Raw genomic sequence first — 17,475 nt, 5'->3', positions numbered from 1 at the left:
TGACAGCCTGGGACATTATCTCCTGAAAGAGAAATAGAAGAATGGTGCATGTCCAGCAGGAACCACCAAATTAAAGGCAAGCACAGCCAAACATCTTTTGGGAACCTAAGTGCCAAACAAGGAAAAGTAAAGTGATTAATTGAACTAACATAGCTGAAAGATGGTGGGAGGAATCTTCTAAGGTGATTGAGTAGCTGCTTCCTTCTTTCTGTCTTGCTAATTTTGCTGAAGGAATTCAAACAAATGTTTATTTGGGGTCAGTTTTGCAATTCTCTGATTTTATGTAGTTAAAATTTGCTTTTCATAATGAACATGCTTCTGAAAAATGTAGAAAATCATTTCTTCTTGCAAATTGCTTTATCTTTTAAACGCAAAGAGATAGATGCTATTAAATTGATCCTGCAGCACAGGATTCCTTTTTAATGGAAGCCCTCCTGCTGCCCAACCATACTGTGTTCCTTTGCTTTGTAAATTCACATTTCCAGTGTAAACTTCATGATCCTATTTTTATATTGCACCTAACCATGCCATCATTCCTGACATCTGTCATACTTGCCAAAACTTTCCATAATCCTGTACTTCATATAAAATTGACCCATGTTGCTAAATGCCATTGCGTCTCCCCAGTATTTCCACCCTCTAACTACTGTGATGCCCTCCATAAAACTCAGCTGAGCCCTAGCTGAGTTTCTTAAGCAGTCCACACCTGGTTGCTACCATTGTGGAGTTGCGTAGGTTCTTCAATTGGCCCATTTTCCCAGCTGCATTTGCAGAGCAGATTCCGGCTCTGTGAGGCCCATGCTTCTTGCCTCATGCTATGAGCCCTGTGAGCCTTGTAGAAGGCTTGGGCTGATGGGCAGTTAGCAGGCAGAGGAGGAGTGTAAGGAAGTTAACAACCAATCTTCTGAAAGGGAGAGCTAAAGAGACCTCTACCTGGGAAGGGTTCAGACAAATGGCCAGCGATCAACACTGGGTCACAGCATAGCCGCTGTGTACAGCCCGCCATGCCCCAATGCTTCTCAACCTCCAGGAACACCATTATCTAGATTACAGTTGATTATGTTTTCTGGGCATTTCATTCTGGTAAGGCTTGACGCAGGACCATTACATAGGAGAGTAGATTTAATCCCATTTCCTTAGTAGGCTTTAAGGACACTTAGGGAATATTTATGTAATAAGATGCAAAGTTGCTATGGAAAATACTATAGCAACCTAACATCTCCCAGAGCCAAGCAGCCGCTTGTAACAGCAATCTAAATTTACATTTATTTTAGTGTCATTTTATCGACACTCTTAGTATCTCATTCTGACAGGATGTTAAAATATGTTTTCAGCTTGCATTTGAGCAAAATTAACACAGTGTTGTTGGAATTTAAGTGTGGTTTGCACAACTTCTGGAAAAAATCAGAATATTTTTGAAGTTTAGATGACAAAATCTGGGTAAGTTTGTAAGCTTCCCCACCCTCTAAACATGGGAACAAATTCCTTAGTAGCATTTATTCCAAATTTTTTATTTTAGTTTGTAAACAGTAATTAGCAATTCCTACTTACAAAAAAAAGGAATCATCCTTTTTAATGTTGACTTATTTTGTTAAGTGCTTACTAGTGAGTGTACTATGTTTATAGAAAATACCTTCAATAGGTCAACCCATTGCCCTCTGGCAGCAGGGAAATTTTTTTTTAAGTTAAAAAATTGTCTATCGCATAAATTAAAATTTCATCATTTCAAAACCTAATGAATTAAGAAGGAAGAAAATAATACAGTTATATGTTTTGATTTCTATTTTTTCTTTGGCATAGATAAACTTCAAATATTTTTCTATGTATTTTTTAAAGATCAGTAACAATAATTCTAAATGATTTTGGTTTCAGACAGACCTCCTATGTAACAAGTTTAGAAGGTGAAACTAAGATCTTTTGAAGTAGTTACAGGTGCCTGAGGTTATTAAAGTCTATCTGGATGAGTCCTTCCAAGAGCACATTTTTAGGTCCCTTAGCTATGAACATGGCTGAGAAATTTTAGATATGTAGGCCAGTTGGTAGAGGGAAGGTTGTGTCTATTGATATTCTTCTCCTCCCCATCTAAAATTTTGAAGTGTCACCATAATGCTGGTAAAATGGGACATTAGCCAAAATAATCAATAACACACCATGTTAAAACATATTCTGTTGCCAGCCTCTTAGCACTTTGTAATGTGCTGCTGATGAACATCATTGTCCTAATCTCCTTTGCTTCTATATTGCATTGTTCATCTAAACACAGTTGGTGACATAAGGTATCAGACCTTCACCAGAGGACATCTTGTAGAATTCCCAGCAGCCATATAACTAATGAAAAAAGGATATTGAAAAAAGTACTTACTTTCTTCCTTTTCTCAGAAATTCCACTTGCCATTATATGATACTTATCTTGTACTTAGACATCCTGGAAATTGAAGTTCATAGCAATATAAAACATTAGTATAGTAAGCTCGCCCACATAGAAATGTCTAGAGACTCTTCTCTTGTACACGATTGAATGCTCTTGACTCCAGGAGGTTCTAAGTACCAACTCTTCTCCCCAATTTCAGGACACAATGGTTGAAGGCTTCTGGGAAGTTGCTAGAGAAGAATTTTATTTAGATTCCTCATCACTAGAGAAAAGAAAGAGAAACATTTCTGGGGAAAAGTCATAAGGCAGACTCTGCTAATAGTAATGCTTCAGGCAGGTACTACAGGTTCTTGCAAATGAGCCTGCCCTGACTCTTAGAGTTCCTATGTCCCAGACTATATAATGGCATGAGAGAATGTTCTCAATATATTGCTAAGTGATAAAAGCAATTTGAAATCATCATATGTAAATAATTCCAAACATGTGTTGTTTTCATACTTCATGTATTGGGGAAAAATCTGAAAGGATATGGGCTAAAATATTCAGTGATTGTCTTTAGAAGGTTTGGTTACAGGTAATTTTATTTTTTCTTCTTTTTGCATTTCCAGAATGTCCGCTATAGGTACACATGTTATTTTAATAATACTGTAGTAAATATTAATTTTAAAATTACCTATAAGACTCTGTGGTAAAACTAATTGTTAGTTGGGGATTCCCTCCTCTCCATTTCCAATCATTTTTAACAAGTCTAAAGTAGTGACAGCTAATATCAGGTGATAGAATATTACTGAATTGCCTTCTCTTGCTTTAAATGAGAGAACTTCCACATTTAACTTACCATAATAATATGCTTACCATCCCAGACCACATAATATTAGAATTTTCTATCCCAAAAGATGATCACATTTGCATAACTTTTAAATGAAAGATCCAAGAAACAATTCAAGTTCTAAACCCAGTAGAAAGTGTTCTCACACACTGGGAGACGGGTGACAATGTGACTCCTGAGATATAGGAGAGACTTTAGGAATGTTCTGGAACTTCTTCCCTTCCTCACAAATAGGAGACTGCAATACCATGTCCAGAAGTGATGTTATTTGCTCAAGAGAGTCAGTGGAAAGTCTAGAATCAATATTAGCTTCCTTCTTTTCAAGCTAATTGCCTTAAAATGGTACCACTGACTTTTATGGGGAAAAGACTCCAGAATCTCTCTCAAATGTCTTAAGTAGGCTCACAGGAGAAATAGTAATCAAGTAAAATCAACCAAGGGTTTTGGATGCCTGCTTTGTGCATGAAGCCGTGATGCCATTTGGAGGCAAAGGTGACTGGAGACCTTTATCACCTTGAAATGCTAATCCAGACAGAGCTGAATGAGGTTTATGCTTTGTCTTAATTTTCTATGTTTTCTGCTACCTTGAGATTTTCTTCAGCATAGTCAGTGTAACCAACAAATTGTTTTTAAGTCCATTCCAACAGAAATGGCAGCTTTAAAAAAAAATTCAGTAAATTGGCACAATCCCTTTTCTAGTTGAATGATATTTATTTCCACAAAGCAGAGCCTTCTGCATGGCTTCCGGCAAGAGAAGAAATGCTTTGAAGAGGTGGAGATACAGAAGGAGCAGCATCAAGTCACATGTCTCCTCGGATGAACCACACACCCTCTTAGCCACGTTCTCTGCTTCCTAACCCTCTAAAATAATGAAGAGAAAAGCAAGGATGCTTTTCAGAACACAGGCATGCACTTGATAGTTGGTCTGAAATGATCTGAGCTTCAGTGTCAGTCATTGAATTTTTCTCTCTCATCCCTGGTTCTCTCTGCACCCCAGGGCCTGGGAGAGCCTACAAAGATCATCAGTTTATTCACTCACCATCTAATTTCAAGACTTATTGAACTGCCTCTCCTTGTTTTCCACTCCCAGGACTTAGCTTTATGAGATGTACCTCTCAATATATCTTAAAAATAGAAGTCTGAGGAAGAGTATCTACAATATTATCAATCTTATTGAGTTTCACAGACTCAGGGAAGGTTTGATCTGGAAGAGGTCTTGGAAGTAATATATCTTCTTCTTTCCCCTAATGTTCTCAATGCAATAAGAAAAAAAAATGAGTTTTGGCACCCCTAATAATAATCAGTTGAGTTGCTGACTAAATACAAAACGTTTATATTGGATATTTGTGATCCCAGGTTTTCAGGCACAACTTGATCTATAAGGTACATTTGGCAAATCTTTTGCAGGTAGGATGAGAGTTTTCATCATTCAGTGATTTACCAGTCACTTCCTAAAATATCTGTGCAGCAAACCAAAATCTTCAGTGGAGTTTATATAATCTGAACATCCTAAAGCTATCCATTTCTCTATCTTTAGCACTTTACCTCCATGAATTGTCTTAAGTGATGTCATAATACAAAGCAGGGATAAAATTAAGCAAATAGTCAGTGAATTCTTACAACGTGTTTGGGACAGTATTCTTTGACTCTCACTGCCAGGTTAAGAGGAAATTTAGCTAGCAAACAAGGTCTTATACTAATTGAGACTCAGTTTTTGATTTTGAGAGATTTTTTTGACTTTAAAAAAATCCTAGCAGCATGTCATCAGTTCTCCTTTTCCTGGAATAGCACCAGATCATGCGTCTGCACAGTCTCTGCTTTCTATGCTCTCAAAGTCACAGCCAAAGGCTGACAGAAAAATGCTGATATGAAGGACTGTGAAAGCTGAGAGTATCTGAGAAGTGTAAATCTGTTCACCTGGACTCTCAGCCCTAGAGAAGCTTTTGTGTTTATTTTAAGCAAAAATGGTGAACACGTGCTGAATTGGGTAATCTTCCCCCACATAAGCTCAGGACCCTTCTTTCTCCATACATAGCCCATGGCCTTGTACACAGCTTTTGAAATAGTAGGTGGATACGCATTTGTTAGATGAATAACAGGAAATCAAAACAAGAACTAAATTTTTTCATCTCTTGGAGAATATTTTGTATTTTATTGTGGACCAAAAGGGGAGAGAAAACCCTTGATTATCTAATCTTTATAGCATTGACCACATTTTTGCGATAAGGACCCTGAGGTCTCATGGAGATTTGCTCCCAGTCTAAAGCTGGTTTATGGCTTCAAAGCCCCTTCTCTCTCTCTACCACGCTCTTTCTTCCTGCAATTTAGAATCCTTGTCTACTTGACTCTAAGATTGATAGGAGCAGAAATGTGGGGTGCAGAGTAGCATATCTGGTGTTTCTCTCAAAACCGCCACTCCTCGGGGGAGGTCCAGTAGACTCCAGACTACTGCATGTGTCTGGTCTACCTTTTCTGTGGAATTCTGCATCCCTAAGTACATATCAGACTCTAGGGCGGGAAGAATAAGATGGCCTTTCAGGTCCTTAAAACCCAGGAGAGTATGGCAAGGTTAAAAGATGAAACTAAGAGAAAGAAGATTTTAAAAATAAGTAAGGTAACATTTGAAAATTAGAAATAGGTTGAAATTATTGCAGAGGAAAAATATATCTTGATTTTTTTTTTTGTAATTGAAAGTTGTTACGTCCTTGGGCTTTTGAAATATAAATTAACATTTAAATTGGACTTTTTGCCCCTTCTATGTGACATTTAGGCTCCTAAGGAATATTATAGTGAATGCCAAATCATCAGCATCCTGTTAACAAAGCACTTTCTATAAAACCATCCATAACACTTTCTCTCTCATGTTCAATAAAAAGCTAGTAACAAGAGAGCTGCCTTCTCAGAGGAATTCCTTTAACCTTTCAGAAACAAAATATTTCATGCTAATTCCTGCTTAATTGGAAGGAAGTCATTTTTTAAAAATCATTGAATATGGGTTTGAAGTCGGTTCCATCCCTGACCTCTTTAATTTAATCAAGGTCACCTCATAAACTTGCCCAAACAGCTCTATTTCTCAATTAGAAAAAGAGGCAAAGCCATTTAAAAGCATTTAGTGTCTGATTAATAATGCTTAACTGGTTCTTCAGCACTTGCAGGGGCTTTGTAAGGAGTTGCTGGTAAGAATAAAACATTGCTACCTGAAAAATTATACTCATCAGAAATTCAAAACAAATCATTTTAATGAGCAAAGCAAAAACTGGTTTGTTTTTTTTTTTGGGGGGGGGATGTGAGAAAGGTTATCTTGCTTATTATAAAAGAGAGTTTTAATGTCTGAACAGCTCTCTCCCAAGGAAAAATTGCTATAATTTAGCTGTTTAGACAGTTTATGCAATTCACACACTCCCCTGCCCAAGGACTCAGAAAAGACAGAGTTTGCCAAAGCGGGGATTTTTGTAACACTCAAACTACAGGGATGAAAAGAAGTAATGAGATTGCCTTGCCTGGTGGAGGAATGTGATCTGGAGCCGTCTGCATGGATGAAATATCAAGCTTTCTTGAATATGTCTTTGGATCCTTCTATACACTCCCACTTTCTGGGCCTACTGAGGACAGTCAAGCTCATCTTACACTCTTTTGAGGAGAGGGTCATTATTTGGGTGGTCAAAGCATTAGGATGGCTCTGAGAAAGGAGCCTGTGAGCATAAGAACTGGTATCCCTGGCAGGAGAGTTTAGTGTCTGATTAAAAAAAAAAAAAAAAAAAAAAAAAAAAAGCAAGATGAAGTCAGAAGCTCCTAGAAATGTCTTAGTGTTGTTTCTGGCACATAGTTTGGCAAATGATATCCCTTCTCCAAGCCTTTCTTAGCAGTAATGTAAATAAAGGTCATGTTAAAATTTCAATGATGAGTTTGTCAGAAATAACCAATTAAGGAACTTGGTGGCATTTTGCAAATACCAAGTTCAATGGTAATGTGGAGAACTGATACTGGTAAGCAATAACAAGAGGTATAAATGAGTGGGTCACACAGCCCAGGCTGCACACGGGAATCACCTGGAGCACTGTCTACAAATACTAATGCCTGGGGGTTAATGCGAAAGTATCTGTTATTAAAACACATCCCTCCCCAGGTGATTCTGATGCACACAGGATTGAAAAGTGAACTTTCATGCGAGGAAGGATGGCCGTTAGGAAGGAAGAAACCAAACAGTCATGGTAAGGTAATGAAAAGTGAGAATTGAGAATAAAAACAAAGATAAAAGTGTGCCACAAACAGGAAGTGTCTGACAAAGGACCAGCGGAAGGAGAAACTTGAGGGAGGTAGTTCAAGTCTAGCTTGAAGCAGGCCAGGAATTCCCCTCACCAGGTCTGTGCCAGGAGCACCTGCAGTATCCCTTGGTTCATTGGAAAGGGGGTGTTTGTAGGAAAGCTGGGGTGGCCTGATATAGGGTAATGTGATGTGAGCTGGAGACAAATGTCTCTCTTACTCCTGGAGAACCACCAAGGATTGTTTTTCTCACCTGTCAATAGAGAGGGAAGTAGCGACAGGTCTGGGGAACACGGCGCACAGGAGGGCCTCATCTCCCACAGCAAGAGGTTGGTCTGAGGACCCCTGGCCAAGGGCAGTCAGTTCCAGAGGTTCTGCCTGGCGTCTCTTGGGTGCAAGCCACATGCCTGTCATAGCTGCAAGAAATATGGCTGCAAGAAAAGTAATACATGACAACGTCTAGTAGATCAGAACAATGTATTCCGGAGACGGAGCCTGGAGGATTTATGGAAGCATTCAGTCACAATATCATCACAGGAGAGGCAGTAAGTAGCATTCAGAGTGGAGCAGGTAGATGAATGAAATGTGAGGAGACGTGGCAGAAGGCACAGAAGCCGAGAAGGCTATGTTGGACAGTAACAGCTGGAGACAAGGTCCTTTCTCCAACAGAAGCTATTGGGAAAGAATGAAAGAAAGCAGGTGCCAAAGATATATGGAAAATAAAAGACTGCAAGAAAGTTATGAAGAAAGCATTAGAAAATGGATGCCAGTCCCTAAAGGCTAAGGCAGTGGTTCTGAAAGGCCATCATGCAAGGGGGGGGGGGGGGCTCTTCCCACAGTGTGGCAGTGAGAGGAGGGTGGGAGGCCTCTGGCTATGAGGGGAGCTTTGTGGAAGAATGTGGGGTTGGACTGGGCCCTGAGGTCGGGCTCCCAACACACAGAGAGGGAAACAGGCGCAGAGGGGCTGGCAGACCACCTGGACAGGCAGGGCTGTGCTTGTTTGGAAAAGGGTCCTTTATTATTTTTCAAATTATAAGTGTGTTGGGGGGTGGGATGGGGGTGAAGGGAGACATGCAGCATGGAAAGGAAAATCCTGCTCCTTGAGGGGAAGGATTCGTGAAGGAAATGAGAAGTGATCATTTGTTAAAAGGGAAGGAAATTAGCAGGCTGGGAGGAGAAAGAGGTGACTGACTGCCCCTAGGTTGCAGGCTTGATGAGAAATTCAGAAGTCACTGTGGGCTGGGAGGAAGAATTGCTGTGTAAAGCTTCTCTCTTACTAGTCTTACACAACTAGTGGTTGGACAAAACTAAGCGCTAGTTATGGAAGTCACTAAAGCAAGTGACTTCCCAAGGTGGAGCCCTGCACTGAGGGAGGGGCATGTCTGGGGCAGGAGGGGGGCGTCCCTACTTCCAGAAACCAGTGTCATTTTGTGATATATATTGGTCTAGCAAAGGCTGACTGCCCTAAAAAAGAATCTTTAAATCCTTCAGAGGTTAGAAAAAAATGGAGTGCTTGGCCTTGGAAGTCAAAATAGAGATTGAAAGTGAAAAAGAAAGCTGAAATCTGATCAAAAGAAGAGTGGGAGTGGAGAGACCAGCAGCCCTCCTGAGGCACCTCATACAGAGGTCCTGAGGGGCTCTGGGAGGAGCTGGCCTCCCAGGCCCCTGGCTGATCTCGTCTCATTGGCCTCAGCACCTTCTGCTGGAGCTTGTTGGGTGCTTCTTTAAGCACTTTCTGCTGTAGTGAGATCCCCCTCTTCTTCCCTTCAGCTTCTCAGCGTGGGAGGCCTGGTGCGGAGGTCCAGCCCCACCTGCCCTCCGCAGCTCTTCCCACAGCCAGGAGCCTTTTCCCCTTTCCCTCCTGCCACCACCCAGTGTGGAGAGAGTGCTTTCTCACGGCTTTCACCTGGCTCCACAGCACCTGTGATTCTCCCTGCAGCTGGGCTGGAGCTCCCAGGGTCAGGCCAGGCAGAAGTCAAGAACCCTGCTTCCCTGGCCTGGCCTGGCCTGCCCTGCCCCAGTTGAGCTCAGTGTGAGCTTGGCCATGTTTGCAGGAGCCACCCCCCTCTGGGTTTCTCTGAGGACTCTAAAGCTACCCTGCACCCAACGGAGCATCTTTCGGCATTTGAAATGACAGACTTCACCTGCTCCTGGAAGAAGTGAGCATGCCTCTTTATTTTGCTTATTTTCCTCTGAGGAAAATGGGGCTGGTTGGGGGAGGTATCAGAGGATAACAATCCAAGTGGAAAAGTGATAAGGCATGATGTGAATCTCAATCATGTCAGGAGCCCCGCAGCACCTGACAGGGCTGCCACTATGCAGACTGCTTCATTAGGAAGAGCCATGTCGGGGAGGGACAGAGGATTTTTTTTTCTCTGAGTCACCTGCTGCCGGCTGTGCCTCCAGACTCACACTGAAGCCATTATAATAACAGGCTCTAGCTTACCTGCACTCTCGAAATTACCCTTATTCCACTGGCCTCATACAAAGATGGAAATAGACACTGCCTTATGCGTCTGTTTAACTCTCCCTAATAATAGCTAATGCGCAGACTATAATACACACCGCAAACATAAAATGTTATGTCAATGCTAAGTTGTAATAATAATAATCCTACAAAAATGTAGCAGAAGGAATTTCCATGAGCAATTTGAGGAAGATTGCTGCTTCAGTGGTGATACAGGTGTTACTGAAAAACAGATCAATTGCACTTTGTTGGCACCAGTAGAGGCTCTGTAAGCAGAAGACTGGCTGTTTAGCAGACATCCCACAGTGCCCTCCAGCTCTCCCGGGAGTCACTGGGAGGCACGGATGGCAAAAGCAGCCCAAGGACCCAGATCCTTCATTCAGTCTACTGAGGTGGGGCTGGTCCTTGTCCCTGTCCCACTGAGAGTAGAACCAGGGGACAGCTCCATAGGAGGTCAGAATCAATAGGAAGAGGAGTCTCTGGTGCCTTTACTCTAACTGAAGGCCCATATACCTACAAAAGTAATACATAACTGAGTTCAGAGGGATGGGCAGCACTCTGCCTTGGCTCTTCAGGAATCCCGAGGTCAGCATGAGTCTTTGGACACAGCTCTCTTAATGAAGACTTAATTTAACAAATGAGGCTCTGGAGCTTAGGGATTAGTGGGTATCACTATGGCCCTCTCCCAGGAGAGATCAGAAGGAGGGATCCTCACGTGGCTCAAGTCAGGCCTGCAGACTTCTAGAAGGGGAAGTTTAACTTGCATGGATCATCCACAGATTTGTCCTGCAGAAAGAGCATGTGCTTATTTTGAAATAGATTGACCACCTCCTCCGCTTTCTAACAGATCCTCTCTCCAGCAGAGCACTCCCCAAACAGAGCCAGAAGTGGAATGTTTCACTTCTGTTAGGAACAAACTAGTCACCACAGTAGGGTCCCTAGCTTCCCCCTTTCTCAGGTTGCAGCACACAGGTGAACCTTGGCCACTTGATGTCAAGGATCCCACTGGCTGCTTCCCAGGTAAGAAACGGTACTGATAGGTCTAGAAAGTAGGAGGAGGGCACACCCTATACCTCCAACAAGCTGTGCTAACTCGGTCTCCCTAAAATGTAGCTCCATTACCTGCAAATAGAAATAATAATCATATTTACTGTGTCATATTTTGGTGAGGATGAAAGGAGATGGACATTGTACAAGTGACATGCTTATCACAGCTTCTGGCACATGGAACTCACTAGCTGTTACCACCACTACTGCCAAGACGCTGATATTTGGGGAAAATAGGGGAAGGAAAACAAAGTGGTGACTGTACCTTTTGCCCAGGTCTTCCCCTGACCCCAGAAGGAGGTGCTGAGGGCATTGGAGCAGGGCCATGGGACCCGAGAACAGCAGTGAGACAGGATTGCTTTCACAGGCACACAGCAGGATGACAAAAGTGGCACGTGTGGTTCCTTGAGAAGGATTTGTCCAAACAAGGCCCAGTTCAGGACCCAGGGGATGGAAAGAGCAGTGGTTGTCAATTGTGGTCTTAGCACCAGTAGCATCAGCACCACCTAGGGAGTTGGAGGAATGTAGATGCTGGAACTTCATCCCAGGCACATGGAACTGGAAACCCTGGTGGTAGGGCCCAGGAATGTGTGTCTTAATCTGCCTACCAGAAAGCACTTGAAGAACAGTGGGTTAGAGTAACACCAGTGGCTATTATAAGTAAGTCCAAAATTTTCAGTGGCTTAACCAAAAAAAGCATTTTATTTCTGGATCCCAGAACAGTCTAAGGCACCTTTCTTGGACTAACTCCGAGACCCAAGCTGTTCCAGCAGCAGGAAGAAAACGAGGCACTGCATGGAAGGCACACGTCACTCCCTCACACCCTGCTGGTGAGGACTCCTCACCTACAACCCCCAGGGCAGTTCCCTCTAGGAGCAGCACTGAACCACTCAAAGAGAAACAAGAGTTTGGGTACACAGCATGATGTGTCTGCCCTAAAATAGTGCCTGGAGACCTCAGGCACCCCACTGGAAAATTGAGATGAGCCCAGAGAGAGTCCCTAGGTCACTAGGTCATGGATGCAGCCTCTGTTTCATAGGGGACCAGAAGGTACAGTCACAGCAGAGGAGGGAGCCCTGGAAGCACACAGATATTGTGGAGTCATCTTTCAGGCTCTGAACCCATCCCCGTCCTCCTATGTTCTAGACCTATCTGTAGAGTTTCTTATCTGGGAAGCAGCAAGTGGGATCCTTCGGAAAAGATTCTCTTTGAATGTGGGAAAGAAATTCACAGTTCAGCAGTGTCCTCCCAGCATTCCAGGAAGACATCTGGCAAAGTAGAGGCAGAATGCAAAACACAGTGTTCCCCAAAGACACAAAGATTAACAGTTCTGGAGAAATCCAGATATTGGTAGCAACAATATGTTAAAGTGTTTTATTATTTAGTTACTTCTTGCCTGAGCATGAAAAAGATACTGTCAGCTTACTGGGACATAACCCAAAATAACTCACATTTTTCTTATATTGCTAATTATTTTTCTGAGACTGGCTCAGGCTGGTAAGAGAGAGATTTCAAGGCTTTCACCAGATTATTTACTTAAAGAAGTTAAGCATGCCATTATCTGTTCCCATGGAAACACCGTAATACAGTAGATGGAGGAGGAGGTCACTTTGACCATAATTAATATAAAGAATAATGGTTTACAGTGAATCTAGTAAAGGATGCCACAGGAAGCGATGTAATACTTTCACAACTTTTCTTTAGCAGTGCAATTTAGTCATTGGATAAATTTTCATATACCAGTGACACTTTGGGAGTTTTACTAGGAAATTTTTGAAGTGCAACAGTTTTGTCTAGCAAAAGTTTTGCAGTTGTTTTTACTCTTGACTCAATTAGAAAATTCTAATATTCAGAATTTTTCTAAAGTATTGAGCAAGTATAAAAGTATGACCATGTTGGCCTCACCCTTATTGTAAATACTACAGTTCTTGCCATGTTTTTTTTTAATAAATGGTTAGTAAATCAATCATTAATAACCAGAGGCACTAGGTTTAACAGTGCTTTTAAAATCACTGAGGGAAGATTTACTTATGTTCAGAATAGTTTATATTTAGGGTGCCTTATTGTATCCCCTTTAAAATTGAAAATTGTTAGTCCATATGGAATGTCTCTTAACTAAATATTCCATTTATAAGAACATAGTGCACTCCTTGGAGATTCTTACCCAAAGATGCACAGTGTGGTTTATTTTTAATCCTAACACTTATTTGAATAGTGGATTTCTTGTGCATTCTCTTAAGGATAAATATTATCATGGAAATTTGATGACACATTCATCAAAACTTTAATTTAGTAGAGTGTAACAGAACTAAAGAGAAAGAGAAATGAAAGAGTTGACCCTTCAAATTTCTGAATTTTTAACACACTGAGAAATCACATGAGGTTTGAAATTGGGACTTTGTTTCCTTAAGAGCTGGCTTAAGGGGCTGGGGATGTGGCTCAAGCGGTAGCGCGCCCGTCTGGCATGCGTGCGGCCCGGGTTCGATCCTCAGCACCACATACCAACAAAGATGTTGTGTCCGCCGAGAACTAGAAAATAAATATTAAAAATTCTCTCTCTCTCTCTCCCCTCTCTCATTCTCTCTTAAAAAAAAAAGAGCTGGCTTAAAAAAATATATATAATGTAGTCTCTTCCAAGTAGCCTTGTCTGAGAGGTAGACCCAGGGTGGCAGCCCCATCCTAAATAATATTTACAACAGGTGACCTGAAGTCAAGTGGAGTCAATATGTGATTTCTCACCCTTTGAAAGATAGCCACTTTGCTGCCACATGAATGACCAGACTTTTTTTTGTAAATATCAAGCTTGAAATCCTTTAATCAGGAATATAAATCAGTTAGTGCTCCGATTATAAAAATGATGATGGGATTGGCTATGGTATTGATTTTTTTTTCTTTTTTGGTGGGGAAAGCATTACAGCAATCTTTCCTTCCTTTTCTTTTAAATATATCACATTCCTATTCCTGGAATGCAAACAGCATTGTATCCTGCTTGGCAGGCAAAGTGGTCATTTGGCTTAGCCAAGAATAAGAGCTCTCAGCAGTACCATTCCATAGGCCTATAAGAGAGTCCCTAAAATAATGGATGGTGCACTTTCCTATATGTATTTATGTTCAGATAATTTATTTAAATAATGTTGCTGGCACATGCTTTATAGCTGCCTGCATTTTGCTACACAGATTTCAGCATATCTTGCAAACTATGCAATTCATTTGGAAAATGTAATTTCCATCCCTGCATACTAATCGATTTCTTCACAAACACCTGCTATCAGTTATGATAATAAAAATGCCACTCTGAATTGAAAAGGGGCCAAATAGAGCTTCCTAAGGAAATGACTTAAGTGTCTTTGAATGCCACTAAATGTAGTAATGTGCTTGTGTAGTGCCAACACTTTTTTTATCATTTGCGTTTTCTGTGATTTTGCCCTATTACAACATCCTTCTTTCAAACGATGTCTCATAACCATTTCCTTGTGGATGGGTGAACTGAGTTGTCAGGAGTTGGTATCTCAGGGTGCAGAAGAGTCTTGATGTTGGCCTGCAGGATGTTAAAAAGCACTAGCTCGTGCTCCTGGGTATGCCCTGGGTCATTTCTGATTTTCTACGTCCCTGAAAACCGTAAAATTGGCCGCTCCTTGGTTTTGCACACCCATCTACACCAAATAAAATTTCCTTTATTCATTCTCTTCAGCCTCCTGTTCATTCCACGCACCATTGCCAAACAAATCTTCCTAAATCACCAATTCCCAGGCACCTTCAGCTCTCAATTGGCCACGCCACTGAGCTTGACCTTCCTGACAGCCCCCACGTGGCTCACCATTCTCTCCCAGCTTCCAGACTGACACTTGCCTTTTTGGTCAAGCCTCTCTCCTTCCTGCTCTGCATATTCTGCCTTCTAGTCTCATCTCAGGGCTTTTGCTTATGATCTTGCTTCTAACTGAGCCATCTGTCCCCAGTCCTGGAATTTTCATATTCCAAAGCCCTCTTCTATTCTTCCAGTTTGCATTTTTCTTCCTCTTCCCTAAATTCCTATAGAGTGTTTTCCTTTGTCACATCCCACTCTATGCCAGTGGTCATGCTGCTCTTCCTGTGAATGTGTCAGTTGCCTTTTAAATGTGTCAGTTTCTATTTGATTTTAAGTTATTTGATAGAAGAGACATGTTCTGTCCCCACATCTTGTGATCCCATATTCTCAGACATATGTGGGCACAGGGAAGTATACAGTGAATGTTTGCTGACTAACTGATGCCTAATGGCTCGAGGTGGGGACTTTCCTGGTTAATTGCACGTTCTGTTTGATTAGTATTTCAGTGTGTGCTCCACATAGATAATCATTTTACAGAGTGGAATACCATAAAACACTTAACTGTAAAACTATCATTAACATAATTTGATGTTTGATATTTGTGGAGAGAATTCACTGAGGTCTCAGAGCACCTCAGTAAAGCCCAATGATCATTTTACTGCAGTGTGCAGGTGGAGCATCTGGGAGGCTGACCTCCTTTGGCCTTTGAATGCAGGAAATTGGGGCAGGGTTTGAAATGAGCATGTATTGAGAGCCTGTTGCTCAGTGGCTCGCTCTTACATACCAGAAGTTACATCTACCAGGGAGTTTCTCATAACCAGCTTCTCAGATTTCCATCCACTTTTCTCTTGCTGACAAAAGTAGAATTCTGTGAGGGGGAGGGAGTGATGGGACACCTGTGGGAGAGTAGAGGGGAACAGGAGACTGGTTTTGAGCAGTTGGTAAACTAAACCTACAGGAACTGACAAGGTGGACAGCAAGGACTCTTGTGCTGGCCGTCTGTGTTTGGAGACTGTGCCAGCTGCTTACTTTGTGTGATCAAATAAGTATCTGCCTTCTCTGGGCCTCATTTCTCTTATCTGTAAGAATGGGGATCAGAACACCTTCGTCCTAGGCTTGAGTGGGAAGTCAGGGTTAAGTGTGTCAGTTCAGATGACCCTCTTGGTCCAGGGTCTGGTGCTCTCTCAGTGTTCAACAGGCCCTTATATTATTAGAGAGACGATGAGGCAAGAGGGTAGAAACTGTGGAGCTGGATTCCCCTCCTCTATCTTGGTTTTGTACCACCCTGTCTTCCCTTTAATTTGGCTTCAACTGTTTCTGAAGCCTTGAGATATGTAAGACCCTGAGTGAACTGTCTTGGTTTCTCAGTGAGATGGAGATGTGAATGAAGTCAGAATCTACACATTGGGAATTTCAGGTTTCAGGGAGGAGGAGGAGGAGGAGGAGGAGGAGGAGAGGAGGAGGAGGAGGAGAGAAAGCACTCAGCCTTGCAGGGAAAAGAGTTTTAATCTGTTGGTGAAACAGATGGAACTAGGTTACCATTCTGATAGGAGTTAGAGAAAACAATTTGTGCAATTTGTCCCAGCAATAGAGCAGGAAGGAGTGGTGTGCATATAAATTCCTCTCTCCCCTGGGAGGCTGCTGCATGCCTCAACCTGTGGAAGGGAACAGCTGACTATTTGAAAGAAAGCAGCCCTTCAAGTAGCAGAGCAATCCTGCAAAATGAGAGCTGACAACAATGTGGTAGATGTGATTGTTGCCTGAAATTCTGAAAATCCTCATCACTGAGCAATACAGGCCAGTTTGTATGTGGGTGTCTGGGGTTGGGGAAAAGGTCAAGAGACAAGAATTGGAAGGAATTGATCTGTGCCTACAAGAAGCATTCATACATAAGACAAGGCAAATAGAAGAGATAAAAAGTCCATAAAGGGGCTGAGGGTGGAACTCAGTAGTAGAGTGCTTGCCTAGCATGTGCAACGCCCTGGGTTCCTTTCCCAGTGCTGCAAAAGCAAAAAACAATACAAAAACAAAATCACAAAAACTTCCAACAGAAGTGATGCTCACCAGCTGCAAAATAAAAGCCCCAAGGCAAGACATTTGGGTCTTAAATCTGAGCCGATACAGTGTGAACATTATGAGTTTAGGTGAGAGACTCCCTTTCCCACTAGAGACTTCAATCTAAGCAAGAATAAAACTCACTTGAACTCTTTCTGTTTGTCCTTCAGCCCTGGCTGCTCAGGCCTATGCTCTTAAAGAGGAGAATGACAGTCTCCGTTGGCAGCTGGACGCCTACAGGAATGAGGTGGAGCTGCTGAAACAAGAAAAAGAGCAGCTTTTTCGAACAGAAGAAAACCTCACCAAGGACCAGCAGCTGCAGTTCCTGCAGCAAACCATGCAAGGCATGCAGCAGGTACCAGGCCCAGGCACTTTATTTGTGTATTTTTAATGAGGAAAGGATATGTGTGTTTAATGGGAACAAAATGGCAGCCATTTGCCAGAAAGGATAAAGAAGAAACAACTACCATAAAGCTAAGTTCATAGGAAAGAAAAGTGCCAGTTACATTTTGTGGACGAGTAGAATCTGGAGAAAAGTCAAGCTTAAGAAACATGATTGAGCCAGGCATGGTGGCGCACGCCTGTAATCCAAGAGGCTCAGGAGACGGAGGCAGGAGGATTGTGAGTTCAAAGTTAGC

At 42.1% G+C, this 17,475-nt stretch overlaps 1 protein-coding gene across 1 annotated transcript in view; it reads left to right on the top strand.

Annotated features, from left to right (window-relative positions):
• The window catches only part of LOC144249335 (ecto-NOX disulfide-thiol exchanger 1-like), a 106,318-nt gene that overhangs the window by 80,354 nt on the left and 8,489 nt on the right, over window positions 1-17,475 (top strand). The window contains exon 8 of the mRNA XM_077791583.1: window positions 17,008-17,192. Within this exon, the coding sequence (XP_077647709.1) occupies window positions 17,008-17,192 (185 nt within the window). The remainder of the gene's footprint in view (window positions 1-17,007; window positions 17,193-17,475) is intronic.

The sequence above is a fragment of the Urocitellus parryii genome, chromosome 11, assembly GCF_045843805.1.
Source record: "Urocitellus parryii isolate mUroPar1 chromosome 11, mUroPar1.hap1, whole genome shotgun sequence".
In the NCBI taxonomy this organism is placed as follows: Eukaryota; Metazoa; Chordata; class Mammalia; order Rodentia; family Sciuridae; genus Urocitellus; species Urocitellus parryii.
The sequence above is the reverse complement of the archived record's forward strand: the minus strand, read 5'-3'. Positions and strand labels throughout refer to the sequence as shown.